This window comes from Lithobates pipiens, unplaced genomic scaffold, assembly GCF_037356315.1.
Source record: "Lithobates pipiens isolate NorthernLeopardFrog02 unplaced genomic scaffold, aLitPip1_a1.2 Scaffold_18, whole genome shotgun sequence".
Lineage (NCBI taxonomy): Eukaryota > Metazoa > Chordata > Amphibia > Anura > Ranidae > Lithobates > Lithobates pipiens.
In genome coordinates, this window is record NW_027507758.1 from 386,225,536 (window position 1) to 386,252,901 (window position 27,366).

At 44.1% G+C, this 27,366-nt stretch overlaps 1 protein-coding gene across 2 annotated transcripts in view; it reads right to left on the minus strand.

Annotated features, from left to right (window-relative positions):
- Positions 1 to 1,080: 1,080 nt before the first annotated feature.
- The window catches only part of LOC143988319 (glutathione S-transferase 3-like), a 48,986-nt gene continuing 22,700 nt past the window's right edge, over positions 1,081 to 27,366 (minus strand). For both annotated transcript variants that reach the window (XM_077487785.1, XM_077487784.1), the window contains exons 5-7: positions 12,430 to 12,571; positions 7,644 to 7,769; positions 1,081 to 1,329 (exon numbers count right to left, since the gene is read on the minus strand). In XM_077487785.1, coding sequence (XP_077343911.1) covers positions 1,201 to 1,329; positions 7,644 to 7,769; positions 12,430 to 12,571 — 397 coding nt within the window. In that variant the 3' untranslated portion in view covers positions 1,081 to 1,200. The remainder of the gene's footprint in view (positions 1,330 to 7,643; positions 7,770 to 12,429; positions 12,572 to 27,366) is intronic.

The window sequence follows — 27,366 nt, forward strand, 5'->3', positions numbered from 1 at the left end:
CATTGGTTGGTGTACTGAGATTGAACCACTTTGGGAAGTATGGTGATGCAAAGGCGTTCATACCTGACATTGACACTGGCATAAGTCGTGTATACACGGCCCGAACCTTGCTAGAAGGCATAAATTGGGATAAAATCTTAGGAACAAAGAACACGGAGGTGAGATGGGTTTGCTTTAAGAGCATATTAAATAAGGGCATTAGCCAATGCAACCCATTGGGTAATAAATTTAAAAGAGTGAACAAAAGTCTTGGATGGCTTAACTCAATTGTAAAAATGCTTATAAAAGCAAAGGAGAAGGCCTTCAAAAAAAAAAAAAAAAATTATTTTTATTTTTTTTCCATTTTTGTTTGCCCATTTTGTGGTTTGGGTATGAACTGCTTGCGTGCACACCCATAACATATATTTGATTTAATACACATATGTTTTCTATAAACACTTTTTTAATGACATGCATCTTTTCAAATGGATTATACTCACTCGCCACAATATGCATTGAAATGCATTGCAGCATTTCCATACATCGGATGGTGTTCAAGTGTAACAATGTATCACTCTTTGATGTATAAACTTTCCTAGCCTAATTTGTCTCGCTTTGTATATACCAGAGCTCATATTTTAAATGTTATATATGTTTTGAGTCTAACCATTTTTTTTTAAATAAAAAAAAAATCTATAATTTTTACAAAATATTTGACTCCTATTTGCTGCTAAAAAGCCCCGTGGGGAACTTTCCACTTTTTTTCAAAGACTTTAATTGGGGTGTGCAGCCCTCTCAGACTCTCACATATCTGTCGCTCTATGATATAGCTGGGGTGCCTAGTTTCATAGATGCAGCAAAAATGATCCCACCAGCCGCATTTGGTGGAATGGGGCCATGCTGCAGGCAGTTGTGGCATTAAAACAGGTCGGGAGGAGGCAACATGTTGCCTCCTCATCAACTGTCAACGACTCTGAAAATCAATCTGATTGAAGATTGCTTTTCAAAGGCCCAGCAATTTTGCCACACATCTAATCATAGCCGTTCTCAAAAGAAAAAAAAATTCCAAGTTTAATGTTTTGAAAACAGAAAAGAGTAAAGTATTCTATAAACTGTTTAATTCAAAAATACAGACTACTACAATGAACTTGTTGTTCACATATCAAAACAAAATAAGATTTGATGGATATTTTTATTAAACACATTTATATTTTTATTAAATCACCAGGACAAGGACAAAACTTTCTTTACGGTGTTAACATATGTTTCATCAGCAACAGGCTTTTTTGGACTCCCTGGCTCCAGGAAGTTCTTAATTGTTGGTATTGCACTCATTCTTGCTTTGAAAGCCTAAAGAAATAGAAAGTAATACATAAAATATAAAAACCAATCGCTCGTATACTTAAAAAGTTATCATAGGATGACATCACCACAAAAAAATAAAAATAAAATTGAAATAACAACCACTTTAAAAAACAAAGTTAATATTTAAAAAAAAATCCTTGGTGACCACTGGAAGCAAAGAGCACAATGGTATTTTTCCATAAGGAGTTGAGATCCAGCTTTGATAGCCAGGTGGTCCCCTAGTTACGATGCCCAACTTAAAAACGGAGGTAGACCACAGAAAGTGAGAGGAAATCTACCCCTAGGAAGGGCAGTTCACTTCTGTAATGCCGCGTACACACGACAGGACTTTCACGGACTCGGTCCGATGGCAGTGGCGTCAAGTGCTCAAAATTTTTGGGGGGGGTGCAAACAAACTGAAAAAAAACCCCATCAAGTGTAACCACTGTGCCCATCAAAACACAGCCACTGTACCCGTAAATTGCGCCACTCTGCCATCAAACACAGCTACTGTACCCATCAATTTCTGCCAGTGTGCCCATCAATTGCCGCCACTGTGCCCAGCAATTGCCACCACTGTGCCCAATCAATTGCTGGCAGTGTGCCCAATCAATTGCTGGCAGTGTGCCCAATCAATTGCCACAACTATGCCCAATCAATTGCTGCCACTGTGCCCATCAATTGCTGCCAGTGTGCCCATCAATTGCTGCCAATGTGCTCATGAATTGCGGCAGGTGTGCCCCATCAATTGGCGCCAGTGTGCCCAATCAATTGACGCTACTGTTTCCTAACAAATGCTGGCAGGGCCCCCCCCTCCCCCCGCCCGGCACTTACCTGTCTCGGCGCTGTCCTCCACGTCTTCTTCCATCCTCTGTCATCTCTGCTATGATTGGAATCCTGATAGGCGTCCAAATACAGCGCCTGTCACTTCAGCCAATCAGGTGACAGGATAACCAGACCCGAGCACCTGATTGGCTGAGAGGCGGGTCAGTGTTAGGGAAGCAATGTATTCACTTCTCTAACACAACACTGTGCAAACAGCGAATGCACAGCAGTGCGCCCACTGTTTACCAATTTGGAAGCCTATTAGAGCCCACAGCACTTCCGAAAACACACCCGCCACTGTAATTCAGATGCCCAGTGCCCGACAAGGGGCAGGACACCTGAATAGGGGGCGGTAGCGGCGACAATAGATAGATTCATGCAATGCATGAATCTATCTATTGGTGATAGAGGGGTGCAGGAGAGAGGGGGGCGACACTCTACGACGGTCTTCCCGATGGACTTTCAGCAGGGGTCTTACAGACTTTCTGAACGAAACGGACTTGGCCACACAGAACCGGACTAAGTCCATTCGAAAGTCTGTTAGTTTTGAACGTGATGAAGTAAACAGGACTAAACAAGGAAGTTCAATAGCCAGTAGCTGCCCTTGCGTCGTATTTGGTCCATCAGACTAGCACATAGACGAACGGTTTTCCCTATTTTTAGTCCGCCAGATAGATTTGAAACATGTTTTATTTCTACATCCGCCTGACTTTTTGGAAAAAAAAAGTCAGCTGAAGCCTACACATGATCGAATGGTTCAACAGATTCCGTTCCGCCAGAGCAAGTCTGCCGGAAAGTCTGGTCGTGTGTGTGCTGCATAAGAGTTATTATGGGAAAAAGGTGTCTCCACTAGTGATGGACGAACTTCCGACGGGACGTTTCGCGAACCGCGAACGTGGCCGATAGTTCGCGAACCGGAACGTTCGCGGCGGGCCCCATTGACTTCAATGGGAGGTGAACTTTTCAAACCTACCAGGTCAAATTTGCAGTCACAAAATAATTACTAGCTGTGCAAACATAGTCCCACCACATGGCCAATGACATAACACATGTATGAGGTGAATCTGGGATCGACAACTACAAGCATTCTTTTTTATATGGGAAATTGTTGTGACAATTCAGGACTGTGGAGCGCATGAAGGCAATGGAGGAGAGGGAAGGTCAGGGTAGACAAAGAGGGTGCATGAGATGATCACCAGCAGCGTGACATACAGCAATGACACCTGCACCGTGATAGAGTCATATGACACCAGCACCGTGATAGAGAGCACTGACATCAGCAGCGTAACATACAGCAATGACACCTGCACCGTGATAGAGTGATCTGACAACAGCACCGTGATAGAGAGCACTGACATCAGTAGTGTGACATAAAGCACTAACACCAGCACCGTGATATACAGCACTGACATCAGCAGCGTGACATACAGCAATGACACCTGCACCGTGATAGAGTGATCTGACAACAGCACCATGATAGAGAGCACTGACATCAGCAGCGTGACATAAAGCACTAACACCAGCACCGTGATATACAGCACTGACAGCAGCACCGTGATATACAGCACTGACAGCAGCAGCGTCACATACAGCAATGACACCTGCACCGTAAGCAGCCCCAGGAGGAGGTCAGCATAGCACAGGGATGGTGGGAGCCCCTCATAATGAGCATAGCACAGGGATGGTGGGAGCCCCTCATAATGAGCATAGCACAGAGATGGTGGGAGCCCCTCATAATATGCACAGCAGAGGTACAGCCCCAGGAGGAAGTCAGCACAGCACAGGGATGGTGGGAGCCCCTCATAATAAGCAGCCCCAGGAGGATGTCAGCATAGCACAGGGGTGGTGGGAGCCCCCCATAATAAGCAGCCCCAGGAGGATGTCAGCATAGCACAGGGATGGTGGGAGCCCCTCATAATAAGCAGCCCCAGGAGGAAGTCAGCACAGCACAGGGATGGTGGGAGCCCCTCATAATAAGCAGACCCAGGAGGAAGTCAGCACAGCACAGGGATGGTGGGAGCCCCTCATAATAAGCATAGCACAGGGATGGTGGGAGCCCCTCATAATATTCACAGCAGAGGTACAGCCCCAGGAGGAAGTCAGCACAGCACAGGGATGGTGGGAGCCCCTCATAATAAGCAGCCCCAGGAGGAAGTCAGAATAGCACAGGGATGGTGAACTTTACAAACCTACAGGTCATATTTGCAGCCACAAAATTATTACTAGCTGTGCACACATAGTCCCACCACATGGCCAATGACATAACACATGTATGAGGTGAATCTGGGATCGACAACTACAAGCATTCTTTTTTTATATGTGAAATTCTGACAATTCAGGACTCTTGAGACAATGGAGGCGAGGGAAGGTCAGGGTAGGCAAAGAAGAGGGTGCAGGAGATGATCACCAGCACCAGCACCGTGATATACAGCACTGACACCTGCACCGTAATAGAGTGCACTGACACCAGCACCGAGATAGAGAGCACTAACAGCAGCACTTATACCAGAAACTTGCTGCTGGGCCCCAAAAATATGACACCGCTCAACCTCTTCAAACAGGAGGGTACGGGCATATAGTACGGTGTGCTTTTTAGGTTGTGATTAGCAGACTGTACCTCACTCAACCCTATATACTGTAGTACACTATACCTTACCAGTCCTTATAAGGACCTTTGTGGAACTAGTAGGTTGTGATTAGCAGACTGTACCTCAGTCCCTATACTCATAAAGGACTGCTGCAGAATAGGGCAGTAGTCATTAGTAGTGCACCTCAACCCTATATATTGTGGACCTATACCAGTCCTTAAGGATTAGCAGACTGTACCTCACTCAACCCTATGTACTGTAGTACCCTATACCTTACCAGTCCTTATAAGGACCTTTGTGGAACTAGTAGGTTGTGAATGATTAGCAGACTGTACCTCAGTCCCTATACTGATAAAGGACTGCTGCAGTATAGGGCAGCAGTCAGCAGTAGTGCACCTCAACCCTATATATTGTGGACCTATACCAGTCCTTAAGGAATAGCAGACTGTACCTCACTCAACCCTATGTACTGTAGCACCCTACAAAAGGTTACCAGTCCTTACAAGGACCTTTGTGGAACAAGTAGGTTGTGTGTGACTGATTAGCAGACTGTACATCAGTCCCTATACTGATGAAGGACTGCTGCAGTATAGGGCAGCGGTCAGCAGTAGTGCACCTCAACCCTATGTATTGTGGACCTATACCAGTCCTTACGGAATAGCAGACTGTACCTCACTCAACCCTATGTACTGTAGCACCCTACAGCAGGTTACCAGTCCTTATAAGGACCTTTGTGGAACAAGTAGGTTGTGACTGATTAGCAGACAGCAGCAGAAGGGCAGCAGTCAAGTATAATATTCTTTCTATATTTGGAAGAAAGAATATTATGCGTGTACAAGCCTATTACCATACCACTGATACCAGTCCTGAAAAGAACCTTTGTGGACCTAATATAGTAACAGCTACTGATTAAACTGACCCTCACTGCCTCACACACAGCTTCCTGCCTGTCCCTATATAAACTGACAAAACAGAGGCTGCTGGAACAATAACTGGAATAGCACTTTTGTGGACCTGATAGTAACAGCTAATGACTAAACTGACTGTCCCTGCAGCACACACCGTCCTGTCCCTTTCTCTAAACTGACAAAAGACACTCAGGCTGCTGCAACAATCACCAGCACAGCACTGCCTCAAACCTATATCCTGAACTACACCTAACACCTATACCAGTCCTGAAAGAACTTTTGTGGACCTAATAGCTAGCGATTTGGGTCACTGCAATCTCTCCCTGCTCCACACAGCAACCTCTCCCTATAGTGACAGAAGAAAGAATGTAAATTGGCCGCCGGATCGGGTGTATTTATAAGTTAGGGGGAATGTCCAAGTGTCCATGTGCTGTAATGTCTCAATTGGCTGTCCTGTACCCCATGATGGATGTGTCATCATAGGTCAAAGTTCTTTTACACAGTAAACACGCAAGTCCGCCGGGCGAACGGCGGCAATAGTCCGCCGATCGGGCGGACCGCGAATAGCCGAAATTCGCTGCAAAACGACCGCCGAGCGAACCGTTCGGCCATCACTAGTCTCCACAGAGGCTTTATCACCAAGGCTTCCACAACAACCCAAAATTTTCAAAAGCCAATTGTCATTGGGACAGAAAGTGAGGTGATATCTTCTGAACAGGGGCACAGACAGCAAAACAAAATGTTACAGGGGTGTTCCTTCCCTATGCTATTCAAAAAGCTTACATTTTTTTGGCTAGAGCTACACAAAAAAAATAAAAACTACCTGTTCTGACTTACAGATTCAACTTAACAAAGCAACAGTCACCATTTTATTTGTAACCCGGGGACTGTCTATTAGACCCCTTTCACACTGAGCAACCCCGGGTGTCAGTGGTAAAGTGGCGCTATTTTTAGTTTTAACCCCCCGCTATCAGCCGAAATGGGGTTAAATCCACCCACAAAATGCTGCCCTGTGGTTTTCAATGGGGAAGAATGGTGGAGGAGCGGTGTATTCACCACTCCTCCACTGCTGCAAAGAAGCTGCTGGCAGGACTTTTTGTGACGCTCTGCCAGCGCAGCGCCCTCTGTGTGAAAGCCCTCGGGCTTTTACACTGGGTTTGTAGCTGAGACTTTTTTCAGGCGCTATTTTTAGCACTGCAGAGCCTGAAAAACACTTCTGTGTGAAAGGGTCTTAGTAATCAATAATAAAAATAAAGTGCAAATGAAATGTTTTACTGTATTCAAACTTTTCTACCAGTTTATTTCATAATCGTTTGCAAAATTACCAGTAGTAATTATTGTATACGGCCAGTTATTTCACCGCACAGCGATTATTACTGTTCCCAGGTTATAGCAGGACATAACACCTGTTTCAGCAACTGAGTTAAAGCAATATAAAATCTATATTGCATTTTTAGAAAGAAGTGACTCCCCAATTAAAAACCTCATCTACATATGTTCGAATGACTGATGCATAAACTGATCAATCTGATAATGCAAACTCAATGCATTTTACTCCCTCATGAGCTTATTCATAAAGTCGTCTCTATGTACAGTATGTAATACTGTGCATACGCACAGTGCATGCCAGGTGTGCCTGGGCACACCCTAATCACCCCATTTGGTACAGACTCCCCCCATTTATACTCCTGATATTTCACCAAAGCCCCCTAACAGGGCTTAAAAAAAAAAAAAAAAAAATTGTAAAAAATTAATATAACTGACACTGTCCACTGCCCTACTGACAACAATCTCTGCCCTACTGACACTGAGTATACATGCACACATGCCTGTGTGTTTGACATTTGGGGTACACACCATAATGCAATAGGCTGTGCTTACCTATGATAAATCTATATTGTCATGCAGCCATCAGACAGTAAAATTAATCAGACCAAGTTTACCAACAACTGTAATAGAAATGGCATAAACATCCATGTAAGTTATGGAGTTTGTTTACCTGTAAGTTAGGAAAGTCTTGCAGGATATCAGGATGTACCTCTTCCACTGCTAAAATGGTTTCCACAAGACTCACATCTGCAAAACTTAACTTGTCTCCAACTAAATATTTCTTGTTTTCCAAAGCCTAAAATGGTAGATTAACCACACAAAAATTGTAAATACAATCATAGAGGTCAGCAAAAGAAAAAAATTTCAGGTTTATATTTTAAAGGCATTGTAAAGGCCGAAGTTTTTTTTTTATCTTAATGCATTCTACACATTAGGATGAGGTCCATCTAGATCCAGCGATATTGGAGGAATGTCTCGGTTGCCCGGGATTCCCCTCATTGGCTGAGACAGCAGCGTGGCACCATTGGCTTCGGCTGTAATCAAAGTCAGCCACCGAGAAGAGAATGGGGGCAGGGCCGGACACAGGGAATGAACACACAGAGCTATGACTTGACTCGGGTGCCCCATAGCAAGCTGCTTGCTGTGGGGGCACTCAACAGGAGGAGGGGCCAGGACAGCCAGCCAGGGACTCGAGAAGAGGAGGATTGGGGCTGCTCTGTGCAAAACCACTGCAACAGAACAGGTAAGTATAACATACTTTTTAATTATTATTTTTTCTATTTTTCACTTTAATATTGTTTATTTTTATTTATATTTATATCATTTTTATTTTTAATCCAATTCTTCCTCCAATCAGATCATCCATCCAATCTTAATAATTTTTTTATTTTTGGTGCCTTTTATTCATTACTCTTTGTTCTGCCAGCTCTATATACCACACCTAAGATGGCAGACAACTATGCCTGACGAAGGAGCATGCATGCTCCGAACGTGTGCACGTCATAGCTCCCCCCCCCCCCCCCTACTGAGACCAGGGACTTCCTGAGTGACGGCTTCCTGCGCCCTTTACGCTCTTGCCCGGGACTCCGGAAACCACAGCACTGCCTGGATGATCGTTCTGGGGCCCAGTTGTTCATCTGATATTTACTGTGATGTGCCTGCTTTTATCCATTTGAGCTAGTGCATTACTACTTAATTAAATATGTTACAATATTGCTGCACTTAGATTGGCACTGCTTGTCTGTTTTTCTTGTATTCTTCCCAGAGGTTATTATGCTCTCCAGTGTGCTGCCTTCCCTGTGCCACCTATACTCCCTGTGGTAATCACCCAGGCTCTTTCCTTTCCTTAAAAACCCTGCACCCCTATCAGGAGTCATTCCTAACATTTTTATTTATTGACTCTTTGATGCTCATTTGTCAGAACTTTGGACTATATGTTGAGGATCCTGACTTTTTATCCATTCCCTCACCACCCTAGACAACACAGCTTTGCCTGCTGGAAATACCCTAGGTTAACAATCATTTTGTGTTTTCCAAAGTAACATTTTTTTTGTTGTAAAAAACTAGACTTTACATTCACTTTAAACTATAACTGGTCTGGGCACACTGGGCATAAAAAAAAAAAAAAAAAAAAAAAAAAACTCACATAAATGCAGCATTTGGCATTTTAGTGTACATTGAAAAATGATCAGAGGGGAATGTTTTGGGGGAAAAAAAAAGTGCAAATAAAAGCAAATGCCCATAAACACACATAAACTGTTGTGTAATATGAGCTACTATGAGCATTTTTGATGCTGCTTTTACTGTTTTTGGCTTTGTTTCTGCCCCCAGTGTAAATGGACCCTTAAACACAAATCCTTACGCACTGATGTAATAATGTCACTGGTTCCCCAAAAAGTTAAATTTGGGGTCAGATTTGTCCATGCAATGTCCTGCTAAAAATGGCAGATCGCCGCCATTACTAGTAAAAACAATTAAAAATCCCTAAATTTATCCTATATTTTGTAGATGTGATAACTTTTGCACAAATCAATCAATATACACCTATTGCGATTTTTTTTAACCAAAAATATGTAGAATATATTTCGGCCTAAACTGATGAATACTTTTTTTGGGGGGGGGGGGATATGTATTATAGCAAAAAAATAAGTATTTTTTTCTTCAAAATTGTCGCCCTTTGATCAGCTCTGCGGTTTTTATTTTTTGCGCTATAAACAAATACCACCAAAACGAAAGCTCTATTTGTGGGGGGGGACGACAATTTTGTTTGGGTAAAACATTGCACAATTGTCAGTAAAAGCGACGCAGTGCTGCATCGCACAAGAAAAAAAAATAATGGCCTGGTCATTAAGGGGGGGGGGGGGATCCTTCCGGGACTAAAGTGGTTAAAAAAAAAATAGAGACTTAGCTCAGATAGCTTTAAAAAAATTTTTTACTTTGGATACAATGTGGAGGTATGAAAATTTAAAAACCAAAAAGAGTTATATCCTTTCCTTACTCTATCTGAAAAAAAAAAGTTTTGCTTGTAGTTCTACTTTAACTGACATCATTTGCAGATCACAGCTTATCCTGTTGATCTGTCGATGAATGGAGAAGAGTAAATACAAAAGTAACAACTTTGACACTTTGGACAAAGACCCTTTTTTGACAGCAGCTGCTAATAACTGCTGTATTTACACAGCAACTCCTGGCTGTCACTTTGACAGGTGGAAATCACCAAACGACATGGCAGGGGAACAGCAGTGGGGGAGATGTTTTGTGTCCTTTTGTGAAGTTGTTTATAGGCTTGTATAGCCAGAACCAGGACAGGTTTGTCCAGAACCCAGGCTAAGATGCAGAAGGCTGCCCCATTCCCCAGTTGATAATGTATGAAGTAGAATGGGTCTACTGCCCTGTGCCCATTCTCTGCCCCCTTGCTCCTGCTATCCATAGCTAGCATGGAGTGTGCATTGCACATGCATTGCCAATTGATTGCTTTCCAGCAGTTAGAATGTAGTAGTGCATGCACAGTGTGATTGCAGTGTGGTAACTGTGTTACCCTGCAATACATGTCAGTTTGCAAGATGTGTTGGTGGGACATTCAAAATGAATGGCACCACATTACACAAAAAACAAACATTTGTTACAGGGCAATGGTATAAATAGGGCCTGAAAGAGGTTCTAATGCTTTACTACTATATTCAATGTAAAAAAAAAAATTTTTTTATAGAGGGTGGTTAAACTATTAAAATACAGCCCTACACCAAGGGTCATTGCACATTTATAAAGAACAGAGGTTTTTTTTTTTTGCTACGTACAAACGCATAGAACCAATGATTCTAGAAGGAATACATTACCAATTAATCCTTGGTTTGCGATACCCAGATGAGATTGGTTCTTGGGTTCAGAATAGTTCCAGGTACAGAAATGCTAAAGTTATAGTAAGGTGTCCTTCATGGAAGAGATTACCATTTTTCCAACACAGAGATTTTATAGTGCACATGGAGCAAGGTCCAGTTAAGCGCTAGCAAATTCTTTATGCCCACCTACCAGCTACTCACTGGTTCAGTAGTTTCCCAAGGAAGCCACTTTGCTTATGTTACTGCCCAAATCAATAACTTGTATCCAGTGCTGGGCCATTTGCACTTCAAATTCAAACAATCTGTCCTACCAGCAGCACCCTAGCCTCCTCACATACCAGAGTCCCAGCAGCAAGAACCAGCTGCTCAACTCCCCAACACAGGGAGGACAGAGGCTCACTTCCCTGTGGCCTAAAGCTGGCCATACACTTTCTAAAAAAATTCTCAGTACATTTGTACAAAATTCCATTTGCTTTTAACATTTGATTTTGGAATGAGTTGACTTTCCTGAATAAAAAAAAAAATTATATTCTGCTCCTTCAAATGATCTTTTCACTGGTCGAAAACAAATGATCTGACCCAGATAGCGATTAGAAAATCAAGGAATGTTCTTACAAAGAGAAATATCAAATTAAATTCTACTAGTGTGCGGCCAGCTTTAGCTTTTTTGCATAGTCTTGGTTCTTCCAAAGGTCATGCAACACACTCCATCTTACTGTGGCAGGCTCCTGGGTTTGTATGATACCCAGTGCCATAATGCTTATGCCACCATGCCAGCATTAAACGTCTGAGGCCGCGTACACACGCGCGGACTGTTCGCACAACTTTGTCCGTCCAACAGTTTCGGCAAACAGTCCGCTCAAACTTAGCATGGACGGACATGGCCACACACGACGGACGAACAGTTTGCTGAAACCGTGCGCGATGACGTGAACGGCACGTACGACGGGACGAAAAATACGACGTCCTATACACTGCATTATAGCCTTCGGCGTGAAAATCCTTTCTGAGCATGCGCGCAACTTTGTTTGACGAACAAGCCTACACACGAGCGGACTGTTCGCTGAAACAAGGTTTCAGCGGACAGTTTTACGGAATTTCCGAAAAACCTTGTCCGTCCAACTGTCCGCTGAAACTGTCCGCTGAAAGCCCACACACGAGCGGACTGTCCGCCCAAACACTGTTCAGCGGACAAAGTTGGGCGAACAGTCCGCGCGTGTGTACGCGGCCTAAGGCAAAGTGCAGCATACCAAGAGAAACCCCTCAAAAAAAAAATGGGTTGATGGTGCTTGAACCAAGATAAGCTAGGAGAACACCCATAACTTTACGTTTGGGCAGGGGAATAAAACTGTCTTCAGTGTGCCAAAAAAGTTGAAATCATACAGCACTTTTGGCATTTTGCCCTTTATATGTTGCAGTTCTTAAAGCATTCATGATCTGCAGGTTCTATGTTAAGATGGGAGACTTTAGACTTGACACCTTGAACACAGCGGGTGCTGGCAATGTGCAGCAATCAGGACATTGCAAGGTGACAGTTTTATCTAGATTTCTAATACATCATGGCCAGACATCCAATTATACACATTAGCATTAGAGAACTTTTTTTAACAATCATACTTTTTCAAAAACTGGAAAATATCGATTCAAAGCTCTTTGTTTGATAAGATCTCTTTGCTTCTGCTTTTCCTCTTCTTTTTGGAAGGGCATTGATAGCATCAGTGTCATTAGGTCGCTGTTTCCATCAACATACATGTCAATGCTGAAAAAAAAAAAATAAGATACTTAGCCATTATCACTAACTAAGCCCTCTTTAAAAGTAGTCCACTATTCACTACTGCCATGTGCAGTACCAAATACATAAAAACTTCTCTTAAGTTGGCCAGACATTTCGTTTTATTAAGTCTACTACATTTTCCACAAATGATAGATAAAATGCATGCATCTTTCAAAGTTTAATTAAAAGTGAATGAAAAAAAGCTGTAAGCTTTACTATCAAATATAAGCTAATGATGTATCCAACACAACAATCAAGGTTTCATAAAACCTTATCCATAAACCTTGTATTCACGTTAGGATTGGGAACTTTTGGTTTCGGAGACAAATGCAACCAAATTACCCTTTCAAAGTGTAGACAGTTTTCTGTGGGCTAAACACAGAATTAGTGGGAAAGCTGCATAAATGAATGAATATATATTTAGTGCAAATGTGCAAAAAGTGATAAGTTACTTCAATAAAGTGCACAGAGTTCATTCAATTAAAGTGTCACTAAACCTACATCATTAAAAAAAAAAAAAAAACTATCAATAAATAGTGCATTATATGCTGTTCATACTCACCCAGTCCCTATGGGATTGGTTTTCTGTATGCTGCAAAAAACTGGTTGATCCTGCTGTTCTCTATCTCCCTCTTCTGTTTATGTCCCCAATGCAGTTGGGGATTTTTCAGAGCAGTGTTGGCAGCTAGTGCACAGCCTCAATTTTCAGTGATTTTCTATGCTGAGCATTTCTTCCCCAATCACATCTGAACAGCCCACAAGACTACAGGGTCACATTTGTGGGTGCATACACTCTGGTAAATGACAGCCCACTCCTTCCCTCCTCCATGCCCACTAACCAGCTAAACACAATGGAGAAGGGTTATTACATCTTGATTGATGGAGGCTTTACCTCCTTGTTATTCTGAGACACAGGCTGGAGGGGCATTTAGGAACAAAAAAAAAAATGTACGTACAGTTGATGTTTTTTTTTGTTTTTATTGAAAAGTGCCATCGTCCACATACAAGAATAGAAGGCACAATGTAAATTAAACAGCGTGTGTTTAGTATCAATTTAATTCATCCCAAGGTGCACTAAAAACCCAAATCAAGTGAAAAGCAGCATCAGGTCATTTATATGCAGATGACACCTTTTTCCATCACTGGATATCTCTCCAACAGGAACAAAATCCCCAGATTGATGTGATCAGTTATTTAAACTGATCAAAAAATGCTTAGATTCACTCCTCCCTTTAGTATGTCTGGCAACAGGTTCTGGGGCACATCATTACATGTATAGTAAAAATCAGGCAGAAACAGAAGCAGATCATAGGGTAACAGTTTATTAAGGTTAGCATAAAGTAAAAAGCTTAAAAATGTTCACAGCACCGAGAATATAGCCCTTTGACTGAACAGGACACCATTATTTATTAAAGGTACTTATACAGTGCCATCAATTTACACAGCGCTTTACATATTTTAGTATACATTCACATCAGTCCCTACTCTCAAGAAGCTTACAATCTAAAAGGTCTCTAACTCACATTCATGCATACTGCGTGATCGACTCGCCAGAAGAAAGTCATTACTATGCAAATGCCACAAAGTACCTCGCTTACAATACACCAGACAGCACAGAGACAAGCATCAAACCTTTTGACACAAAGTCATTTGGAGTGATGAGACCAACATTGAGCTTTTTGGCCACAACCATAAAAGCTACATTTGGAGAGGAGTCAACAAGGCCTATGATTAAAAGGTACAGAGGTGGATTGCTGATGTTTTGGGTATGTGTGAGCTACAAAAAGCACAGGAAATTTGGTCAAAATTGATAGTAAGATGAATGTAGTACGTTACCAAAAAATACTGGAGGAACATTTCCATTCATCAGCCAGGAAGCCGAGCATGGGACGTACTTGGACATTCCAACATTACAATGATACAAAACACAAGGCCAAGTCGACCTATCATTGGCTGCAGCAGAATAAAGTGAAGATTCTGGAGTGGATGTCTCCTGACCTCAATATTATTGAGCCACTCTGGGGAGATCTTAAACATGCAGTTCATGCAAGACAGCCCAAGAATTTACAGGTACTGGAGGCTTTTTGCCAAGAGAAATAGGCAGCTTTACCATCTGAGAAGATAAAGAGCCTCATCCAAATACCACAAAAGACTTCAAGCTGCCATTGATGCTAAAGGGGGCAATACACAGTATTAAGAACTGTGGTATGTAAACTTTTGATCAGGGTCATTTGGGTTGTTTGCTGCTATTATGATTTAAAAAGCGTAAACATTTGATTGATCATAAATGGCTTCAGCCAAAACACTAACCACAAATGAAAGAAAAGTTTGTGTTATTCATATTCTCTGAAAAAATGGCCAAATTTTGCCAGGGTATGTAAACTTATGAGCTCACAACTACAACTATACAGTGCCACCCCCATGGCTTTTTACCTATTTTGTTACATTACAGCCTTTAGTTCAATTTTTTTTTATCTGAATTATATGTGATGAATCATAACACAATAGTCTATGTTGGTGAAGTAAACTATTTTTCAGAAATAAAAAACTGATAATTGGCATGAGCGTATGTATTTACCCCCTTTGTTATGAAGCCCATAAAAAGGGCTTTCAGAAGTCACATAATTAGTGAAATGATGTCCACCTGTGTGCGATCCAAGTGTCACATGATCTGTCATTACACAAACCTTTTTGAAAGGCCCCAGAGGCCGCAACACCTAAGCAAGAGGCACCACTAACCAAACAACGCCATGAAGACCAAGGAACTCTCCAAGTAAGGGACAATGTTGTTGAGAAGTAAAAATCAGGGTTAGGTTATTAAAAAAAAAAAAAAAAGAAGAAGAGAATCCAAATCTTTGATGATTACTAGTAGCACCATCAAAATCTGCCATAACCAAATGTAAAGAACATGGCACAACAGCAAACCTGCCAAGAGATGGCCTCACACCAAAACTCACGGACTGGGTAAGGAGGGCATTAATCAGAGGCAGCACAGAGACCTAAGGTAACCCTGGAGGAGCTGCAAAGACTGGAGTATCTGTACATAGGACAGCAATAAGCTGTACTCTCTATACAGTCAGGGCCGTCTTTAACGCAGGGCAAATGTGGCATCTGTCCAGGGCCATTCATTGTTGTAGGGCCCCAAATGCTTATAAGTCAAGTGGAGTCATTTTCTCCTCCATTCTATCCAGCTCGGCATGGATTAAGTTATGTCTCCGACCCTCCCCCTTAGCTCAGTCTGAGTCTCTTCCCCGGCGATGTGCTGCATTACGATCCTCCCATTGCTCCTATGCGGGCCGCTCCTGGATAACATCCCTCTGCTCAGCGAGTAGACTGTCTCCCCCTGAGACACTGTGTCCTGCTTTGAGCCAGGCTCCCATTACAATCACCTCTGATAACTTCCCAGGGAGTCTCAGCTGTGGCAAAACCTCTTGCAGTGAGGGGGACAGGGCTGCTGTGCATTGTAGTGCAGGGCAGCGATTGGCTGCTGCTGCAGAACTTCTTGTGGGGGGGTAGGGCTGAGCTGCTGAGTTTTGTAGTGCAGGGCAGTGATTGACAGCTGTGGGCTCAGCAATAACCCCCTCCCTGCCTCTCCACCCTTAATAACCCTCCTCCCTGCCTCTCCACTAGGGATGAGCTCAGGCATGTTCGCATGGACCACGTGCAGACAGAGCCCGCCAGGAAGTTGGTGCATCGCTGCACTAATCACAGGCAGTGAGACATTGCCCGATCTTTGCAGCGGCACATCGGGGCAATGTTTCACTGCCTGTGATTAGTGCATCGCTGCGCCGACTTCCTGGCGGGCTCTGCACATGGTCTATGCGAACACTTCTGAATTCATCCTTACTCTCCACCCCCAACAATTGTGGGTGCCTCTCCACCCTCAATAAAAAAAAACCCTCCCTGCCTCACCACCCTCAAAAATAACCTCCCTCCCTGCCTCTCCACCCTAAACAATAACCCCCCCTTCCCTTCCTCTCTACCCTCAACAATAACCCTCCTTTCTGCAGAAACAGCAGTGCACTGATGGTTAATGAGTGACAATGTAGTATGGAGGGGGTGGTGTAATGATGGGGGTAGTATGGGGGAGGAAACCTGTGTAGTGATGGGGGAGGGGGCCCTGTGAAATGTGGGAGGGGGTCCTGTAATTATGGTGGAAGAATGGGGGGAGGGAGTCCTGTGTAATGATGGGGGGGGGGCAAAATTTGCAAAGATTAAAGATGGCCCTGCATAGAGTTGGGCTTTATGGCAGAGTGGTCAGAAGAAAGCTATTCCTTTCAGCAAAAAACAAAATGGCACTTGTTGAGTTTGCAAAAAGGCATGTGGGAGACTCCCAAAATGTATGGAGGAAGGTGCTCTGGTCTGATGAGACTAAAATTTTACTTTTTGCCCAAAGAAAATGCTATGCCTGTAGCAAACCCAACACATCACATCACCCAGACTAATGAAATGTGGGAGTTCACCGCCCAAGGATAATCAGTTCTCCGGAGGACAATTAAGCAGGGTGCTGGTTCTGTTTCCATCAGAGATAGTGGAAAAATAGAACACTGGATAGCCGCACTTCAAAAAAAAAATCCACCTTTATTTTAAAACTTGAATACCAAGGCATCGCAGGTCAATAAAACCATAGAGCCTTTATTTCTTTGTAAGTGGGCAAACTTACAAAATCTGCAGGGGATCAAATTATTATTTCCCCAGTGTGTGTGTGTGTGTATATATATATCTCAACAGTATATCAGTTCAGAGTATATATTTATTTTTGAGGCAATGAGAAAGTGGTCAAATAGCCAAACAGAAATGCACTCACCACATTCAGCATGGAAAGGTGTTAAAAAGAATGCATACTGGTTGCCTCTTGATTCAACTAGCATGACAACCTGACCATCTGGTTAATGGAAGTGTACATAGTTCTATTTTTCATCTTATATAAAATCACTTTACTAAAAATGTTTCTGGCTTTTACAAGGATTCTTATTGCATATAGTGTGCTATACGTCATGGTATAAGAATGTGACACCATTCTATTTTTTTATTTATTACTATAAACACATTCATGTTCATTGTACTACTGTGTGATATATATATATATATACAGAGGCGGCTCTTTAATTAGGCAAATTAGGCGATTGCCTTAGGCCTCGCCCACAGGAAGGGCCTCGCCATCGAGCGATTGCCTAATTTGTCTCTGAGGTGTTGTGCTGCACTGTCTGCTGCTGTGTGGAGTGTCTCTCAAACGGCGGGGTGAGCGAGCGGCGGGCGCGCTGCACACAGCTGCAGACAGAGTGAGCTCCGCGGCGGTGGATGAGGGGGGTGATAAGAGTATGTCCGACTGTCTAATATGCATGGCTTAGGCTGCCTGTGTGTCCAATAGCAGCAGCGCTGTCCTCCGAGTCCTAGCCCTTCCTTCCCCTAACGGCGGCCCCATTGCATGCCGGGAATTGTAGTTCTCCCACAGAGCACAGGCACATAGACTTTAACATGGCCGTCTGGTGCCTGTGCTCTGCAGAGACTACAACTCCCAGATTGCACTGCAGGGCAGAGCTAGAACATCATGTGTTGCTTCTCCAACTGAGTCCTGCTGCCTTTACCAATTTGTCACCAAGGCGAGGAGCAGGATCATCAGGTACAGTTTATATATAGGTTTTTCATATATATATATATATATATATATATATATATATATATATATATATGAAAAACCTAACAACAATGCACCCCCACCAAATCTAAGAGTCCAAAGGCCATATTAACTCTGCATTGACAAGACAGTTTTATTTTCACACATTCTAAAAATAACTTTTCATCTGCTTTACTGAGGATGCTTTACAGTGGCTGTGTTTGATGGCATGGTGGCTGCAATTGATGGCACAGTGGCTGGGTTTAATGGCACAGTGGCTGCAATTATTGAGCACAGTGGCTGCGTTTGATGGCACAGTGGCTGCATTTGATGGGCACGGTGGCTGTGTTTGATGGCACAGTGGCTGCGTTTGATGGCACAGTGGCTGAGTTTGATGGGCACAGTGGCTGCGTTTGATGGCACAGTGGCTGCGTTTGATGGGCACAGTGGCTGCGTTTGCTGGCACAGTGGCTGCATTTGATGGCGCAGTGACTGCATTTGATGGGCACAGTGGCTGAGTTTGATGGCACGGTGGCTGCAATTGATGGCACAGTGGCTGCATTTGATGGGCACAGTGGCTGAGTTTGATGACACGGTGGCTGCATTTGATGGGCACGGTGGCTGTGTTTGATGGCACAGTGGCTGCAATTGATGGGCACAGTGGCTGCGTTTGATGGCACAGTGGCGGCGTTTGATGGCACAGTGGCTGCGTTTGATGGCGCAATGACTGCATTTGATGGGTACAGTGGCTGAGTTTGATGGCACGGTGGCTGCAATTGATGGGCACAGTGGCTGAGTTTGATGGCACGGTGGCTGCAATTGATGGGCACAGTGGCTGAGTTTGATGGCACGGTGGCTGCAATTGATGGGCACGGTGGCTGCAATTGATGGGCACAGTGGCTGCATTTGATGGGCACGGTGGCTGTGTTTGATGGCACAGTGGCTGCGTTTGATGGCACAGTGGCTGCATTTGATGGCACAGTGGCTGCGTTTGATGGGCACAGTGGCTACGTTTGATGGCGCAGTGACTGCATTTGATGGGCACAGTGGCTGAGTTTGATGGCACGGTGGCTGCAATTGATGGCGCAGTGGCTGCATTTGATGGGCACGGTGGCTGCATTTGATGGGCACAGTGGCTGAGTTTGATGGCACAGTGGCTGCAATTGATGGGCACAGTGGCTGTGTTTGATGGCACGGTGGCTGCTTTTGTTGGCACGGTGGCTGCGTTTGATGTCGCAGTGGCTGCGTTTGATGGGCACAGTGGCTGCGTTTGATGGGCACAGTGGCTGCGTTTGATGGCACAGTGGCTGCGTTTGATGGCACAGTGGCTGTGTTTGATGGCGCAGTGGCTGCAATTGATGGGCACAGTGGCTGCGTTTGAGGGCACAGTGGCTGCGTTTGAGGGCACAGTGGCTGCGTTTGAGGGCACAGTGGCTGCATTTGATGGCACAGTGGCTGCATTTGATGGCGCAGTGGCTGCATTTGATGGGCACAGTGGCTGAGTTTGATGGCATGGTGGTTGCAATTGATGGTGCAGTGGCTGCATTTGATGGGCACAGTGGCTGAGTTTGATGGCACAGTGGCTGCAATTGATGGGCACAGTGGCTGTGTTTGATGGCACGGTGGCTGCTTTTGTTGGCACGGTGGCTGCGTTTGATGTCGCAGTGGCTGCGTTTGATGGGCACAGTGGCTGCGTTTGATGGCACAGTGGATGCGTTTGATGGCACAGTGGCTGTGTTTGATGGCGCAGTGGCTGCATTTGATGGGCACAGTGGCTGCAATTGATGAGCACAGTGGCTGCGTTTGAGGGCACAGTCGCTGCGTTTGAGGGCACAGTGGCTGCGTTTGAGGGCACAGTGGCTGCGTTTGATGGCACAGTGGTTGCGTTTGATGGCACAGTGGCTGCGTTTGATGGCGCAGTGGCTGCATTTGATGGGCACAGTGGCTGAGTTTGATGGGCACAGTGGCTGAGTTTGATGGGCACAGTGGCTGCAATTGATGGGCACAGTGGCTGCGTTTTGGCACAGTGGCTGCGTTTGAGGGCACAGTGGCTGCGTTTGATGACACAGTGGCTGTGTTTGATGACACAGTGGCTGCGATTACTGGCACGGTGGCTGCTTTTGATGGCACAGTGGCTCCTGTATCATTGTCCGCCCACAGTCTCTGACCATTTCCTGTATCATTATCTGCGCACAGTATCTGACCATCTCCTGCATCTTTGTGGCATGATTGTCTGTCAGCACCCTGTCAGTGGCTCCAACTTTTCATACCGTGTTAGCCAGGTAAGAGTTTGCTTGTTATTACCATAATAAAACCGTCTCCTGTATCATTGTCTCTGCAAGTCTCTGACCGTCTCCTGTATCCTTGTCCACACACAGTCTCTGACCGTCTCCTGTATCCTTGTCCACACACAGTCTCTGACCGTCTCCTGTATCATTGTCCACACACAGTCTCTGACCGTCTCCTGTATCATTGTCCACACACAGTCTCTGGCCATCTCCTTATTCATTGTCCACACACAGTCTCTGACCATCTCCTGATTCATTGTCCACACACAGTCTCTGACCATCTCCTGATTCATTGTCCACACACAGTCTCTGACCATCTCCTGTATAATTTTCCGCAGTCTATGACCATCTCCTGCATGATTGTCTGTCAGCACCCTGTCAGTGGCTCCAACGTTTGATACCATGTTAGCCAGGTAAGAGTTTGCTTGTCATTACCATAATAAAACCATCTCCTGTATCATTGTCCACAGTCTCTGACCCTTGCCTGTATCATTGTCTGCACAGTCTCTGACCGTCTCCTGTATAATTGTCTGCATAGACTCTGACCATCTCCTGTATCATTGTCCACACACAGTCTCTGACCATCTCCTGTATCATTGTCCACACACAGTCTCTGACCATCTCCTGTATTATTGCCCGTACACAGTCTCTGACCATCTCTTGTATCATGGATGTGAGGTCGGTGACTGTCCTTTAGCTGGATTGGACTGTCTCTTAGCTGGGCTGTCTCTTATCTGGGACTGTCCCTTAGCTGGATTGGATGGGTCGGACTATGTCTATCAGCTGGGTTGGACTATGACTATATCCCTCAGCTGGGACTGCTCCTTAGCTGGATTGGACTTGTTGCATTAAACAGGTTATGTTTTAGAATATGTTGTAAAATTACTTTTTTTTTTGTTTTATACTTTGTTGACAAATTAATTTCACATTTATGAGACAGCACAAAGGATAATGAGTAGGCAGCTGCACAATTTGATCTATATCTGTGTGCGTGTAACATATATACCCACCCACCCTATGTTTAATGATATTTGATTAAAGAATAATTGGCTAGAGAAATTTATAGAAACGGTGAATTCATAGTTCATAGGAATTAAGTTAATATATGCATTCATACAGTTAATTTTTATCATTTTTATAATATTTTTCCCATTATGGGCGTGAGTGGGGCCTCATGTCTAAGTTTTGCCTAAGGCCTCAGAAAGTCTAGAGCCGCCTCTGTATATATATATATATATATATATATATATATATATATATATATATATATATATATATATATATATATAAAGAAAAAGAAGAGAACTGCGCAATCCCTAATACTTCTATTAGGATGTAAACCACTCTACCTTAAAGAAGTGTATCTTGTGATCTATTATTCTAACACACCAAACTAATGACTAAATAAACCATAAGGCATTACTTATAACTAAATACAGTAAACATATATATTGCCCCTCATAGGTTATGAACCAAAAGGAAAAAATGTACAATTCTAAGTCAGCGATTCAAAAACAAGAAACATATAAAGTAGAATCAAACAGTACTGAAAATGTATGTGATAACATAAAATCCATTAAAAGTCCAACTGGAGAAACACCCTGTGTAGAAGGGATCTATTCAATCGTAAAACTTTTCAATCAACGTGAAGTAAAACCAGGTGCACCTCCACCAGACAAGTAATAATAGCCCCTTACCAGACGTCCCGGTAGGGAGCGCTTAATCACAAAATGGGTCTGAAGATGGATCAAACTTGAGCCCTCCAAATGGAACACTTTTACGTAGGACAGGTTAGGAGATACGCCAGTCATAAACCATCCAGCAGGGGAAAACGCTGTTTGAAGCGGGACTCAGATGTGTAGCATTGTAGGATCAAGGAAGGTTCACCATAGGGAGGAAAAGATGCTCCAAATAGTGTAAAATCATTTATTAAAACAAAAATATAAAACAAGAGATGCACTTACAAACATGAAAGAACATCGGGCATATCATCAAACTGGGCAAGTGTCGGCCGATCGCGAACACCAATCGATATCCCTTCTGGTACCAGTTCACATGAGGCAAGTCAGCGTGTCACGCCACCCAACGCGTTTCGTGAAAAATTCACGTCGTCTGGGGTATGGGTGACACGCCATATTGCCTCCATTATATAGTGAATGTTGGAACAAGCCACCTCCTCCGTTGTGTGAGAGCCTGTTTCACTTCCGGGATCAAAGGACCAGGCCTCACTCTCATATCCAATAGAGTGAGAGCCTGTTTCACTTCCGGGATCAAAGGACCAGGCCTCACTCTCATGTCCAATAGAGTGAGAGCCTGTTTCACTTCCGGGATCAAAGGACCAGGCCTCACTCTCATATCCAATAGAGTGAGAGCCTATTTCACTTCCGGGATCAAAGAACCAGGCCTCACTCTCATATCCAATAGGGTGCAAGGTCAGAGAGCCAAGGCGGCAGAAATGATCCATGCAATCACCCGCCCCTCCCTGTTTACGACTGTAAAACGACGCTCCTTACAACGGCGTGACAACACGCCGTACGTAACGAGCGGATGACGCCACATCGTACGTCACGAGCGGATGACAACACGTCGTACGTAGCGAGCGGATGGACGGCGCACATCACCCACTACAAGGAAGTATGTGCGCTCCATCTGATGCCAAGTCTCGCTTTCAATACAATGTACGTAACGAGCGGATGACAACACACCGTACGTAGCGGGCGGATGGGCGGCGCACATCACCCCCTGCAGGGAAGTGTGTGCGTTTCATCTGGTGCCATGTCTCGCTTTCAATACAGTGTAGTCGTGGCTCCAGACCTCCATAGCAAATAAATCTTCCTCCATATCACGAAGGAGGAAGAATAAAGAAATATATATATATATATATATATACCTCAAATAAAATTAAATTAAAAAGGGAGGAGGGGGACTAGTCCAACCACAAAATTAAAAAATATTAACTAACACTTAATAATCAAAAATGGATAAAACATACAAGGCACTTTGTAATACATGGCTAACTCAATATGTGGTTAAACACTTCATAATATTAAGATAGCGGTATTAACTAAGCTACAAAGTTCACCCACAGCAAAAAGTGAAAGGGGCATACACAACTGTATTATGTAGAACTCAATACATTATGAGAAAAAAGATGAGAAAAAATATATTTCTCTCTCAAAATGGAAAGAATGGGAGCTTACAAGAAAAACCATCAAACGCTACATTGAGGTAGAAAAATCCACAAATATCCAGATCCCACAATGTCTGATGGAAAAAGTCATAAATGCTTTACGTCTGTGCCTAGAACACTGGCAGGAACAACATGTTAAGCATTAACGTCTGTATCTGTGTTCATACCGTAAGGGGTGTAAGTTTTTAGTCTATGGATCCACGACATCTCCAGCCGTGAGATCTCTCTGACCAGAGCTCCCCCCCTCCAGTGGGGTTTGTACTTATCAATCCCCATGTACAAAGTGTTAGACGGATCCCTTCCATGTTTCTCGTCATAATGTCTAGAAAGGAGATGTTTGTCAAAACCCCGTTTAATGTTGGCGATATGCTCATTCAATCTGACCTTGAGGGCTCTCTTAGTTCTCCCCACGTACTGAAGCCCACAAGGACATTGGATGAGATAAACCACTGCTTCTGACGAGCATGTGATGAACGGCTCCACTGTATACCTTCTCTGGGTGCTGGTGGAGACGAATTCAAGGATTTTAGAATTTTTGTTCTTATTGTAGGAGCACACCTGACAATTCCTACACCTATAGAACCCTTTGAGGTTCTGAAAGAAGCATCTGTCCTTCACAGGGGGGTTCTGTACTCTAGGAGCAATCATATTGCCTAGTGAAGAGACTCCTTTAAAAATTACTCTAGGGACTTCCGGTAGGATAGTTCCAAGAGTTTGGTCATTGGTCAAAATATGCCAGTGTCTACGGATCAGCTGTTTAACCTTCTGATGTTGCATCGAGAAGGTAGTAACGAAGGGTAATGAAGACTGATTGGCATCGGCCTCACTCTCCCTATCTGCCAGCAAGGTAGATCTGTCTCTCTCCCGTGCTTTTGTATAAGCCTCGGTCAACAGGTCTGCCGCGTAGCCTTTCTCCGAAAACCGCTGAGATAGTAACTTGGCTTGCTCATAAAACTTGTTGGTATCAGAACAGTTTCTCCTTATGCGTAGGTACTGTCCCAAAGGGACCGACCTTAACCAGGAGTCCAAGTGACAGCTGCCCATAGGAATATAGGAATTCCTATCTGTGGATTTGAAGAAGGTGGAGGTAACAAAACTCTCACTATTAACCTTGATGTTTAAATCTAGAAAGTTCACACCTTCCTGGCTGGCTTCATAGCTAAATTTGATGCCTCTCGAGTTGTTATTTAGCCCTTCCATAAAGGCATGGAGTTCATGTTCGTCACCATCCCACAGGAGGAGGACGTCATCAATATATCGTGCCCACAGCACTATCTCCGGTCGTCTGGGAGAATCGATGACATCCTCCTCCCATTTGGCCATAAATAAGTTAGCCAAACTGGGGGCATATTTGGCCCCCATGGCAACCCCTTTGTCTTGACGATAAAACTGGTTGTCGAACCAGAAATAATTGTGCTTGGCTGCAAAATCTAAAAGGGCCAAAATGAAATCAATCTGGATCTGTGTTAAACCAGAGTCTCGCTCCAAATAAACCCTGACGGCTTCAAAACCCAATTCATGGGGAATAATGGTGTAAAGTGATGTGACGTCGGCTGTCACGAGCCATAAGCCTGGGGTTGGTTTGTAGGAGTTTAACATATTAAGGATTTGCTTGGTATCCCTCACGTATGATGGGATTTTCTTCACAAGTGGCTGAAGAAAAAAGTCTATATACCTGCCCACCCTGGACGTCACCGAGTCTATACCGCTAACAATAGGGCGACCAGGGGGGCAGGTAGTACTCTTATGTAGCTTCGGGAGATAATAGATAACTGGGGTTTCTAGGGGCCATAGGTATAAGGAAAGATTTTTCCTTGTCCGTAAGGATCCCTCTACGGAAGCCCTCATCTACAATCCCTGTTAATTCCTTTTTGTATTTAATCACTGGATCCCTGCTAAGCAGGGAATAAGTCTCCCTGTCATCAGTAATGCGATGCAACACTTTGAGATAGTCGCACCTGTCCAGGATGGCAATGCCGCCCCCTTTATCTGCAGGTCTGATGACAAGGGACTTATTGTTGCAGAGGGAATCCAAACCCTTCTGCAGATCACCCCGAAGTTTGCATTTCTTTACTTTCATCCCATCCAAATCCTTAAGTACTAGATCCCTAAAGACTTTGATACTAGGAGCCAGTGTCCCTGGGGGATTGAAAAGGGATGCATTGGCAAGGCCGGAATGTTGAAAGACCGGACTCGACCTATTATTCTCCTGAATGGGGTTACCCAACATGTACCGCTTGATGTTTAATCTGCGTACAAACTTGTGTATGTCCATGTAGGTCTGAAATTTGCTCAGACATCTTGGTGGAGCAAATTTCAGACCCTTATCCAAAAGCCGTTTTTCGGGGTCAGAAAGTGCCTGGGTGCTGAGATTAAAAATACCCTCCCCTAATGCCTTTTTCGTTTTAGCTGCTTGTATCCGCCTCCCCCCTCTGACTCCCCTCTTGGTTCTATAGGCCTTTTTAGGCCTCTGTGGTCCCTGGGAAAATCCCACCCACGATTATTAATGGAGTCATGACTGGGTTGGGAGGGCCTAAACACTGCACTTTGATCTACCCTCCGTGATCCAATCGGGTATGGTGCTTGCTGGGGATTATCCTCTCTCTGGCTCCCCATGTATGGGGCTTCAAAGTCTGCCAACGGGAAGAAACGGTTTTGAGTTGGAACTTCCCAAGGTTGATTTCTCCTATTGGAGTATACCGACCTCTCTTGGTCAAACCCTTGAATGGAGTCCCATACTGGATAACTGCCAGGTCCTTGAGTTAGGGTAGGTCTCTGATGACCTCCCTGATATGGGCCCTTATTGTACTTTTTCTTGTTTTTGTTATTGTATCTCCCATTTACGGGTCCCCTCCCCGGGGAAGCCCACGGGGGTCTTGGAGATGCCAGAGACAAAGAGGTATTACCTCGTAGCTGCCATGGACCTGTGCCCGAATGGGCCTGATTGCTCGGTGTGACTCTGACTCCCTGTACCCATTCTGTGGGATAATGCACTATGTTGTCCCTTGGGACTGCCTCAGGAGGACCCCTCTGAGTATTATTAGGAGCATTGGGAGGAAGAGTATCCATCTGTTCTCTTTCCATGGCTAATTTCTTCTGCCATAGAAAGATGATCCCAGACTGGTAATCCTCCTTGTCCCTGATGAACTTCTTTTTCTTCTTGAGCTTTTGCTCTTTCTCCTCTTTCTCAAGAGTTTTAAGGAGGTTCTTAGAACACTCCTTATACTCTTCAGTAGTGCTCAGAGGAACTAGTGATTCCTTGATTAGTTTGATTTCTTCATCAAGGCGGGCTAATTTCTCGCTCTTTTTTTGAGCTAGAAATCGTAAAAGACAGAGCCCTGAATCATTAAAAAACTTTTGCCACCCTTCCATGTCGGACTCATCCCTGTGTGGGCTCAGCTCCCACCTGAGACTCCTGGGGACCATGCCCTCTCTGAGATATGTCTCAAAGAAAGCAATGTCCCACTGGGCATGTAATTCGGAGGTGGTGAGATTTTTTAGTCTGGTGAATACACCTTTCATATCTGAACCCGCAGATATGGGTGTAGAATCAAAAACCCCAGCCGTGTCTATCACCCTCTTATTTCTAAACTCAAAGATGTCCATAGTGTAGGACTGAACCTATCTACTGAAGCCGCGAGATTATTATTTGGAAAAGAGCAGAGAAAAAAGGAAGAGGAAATCT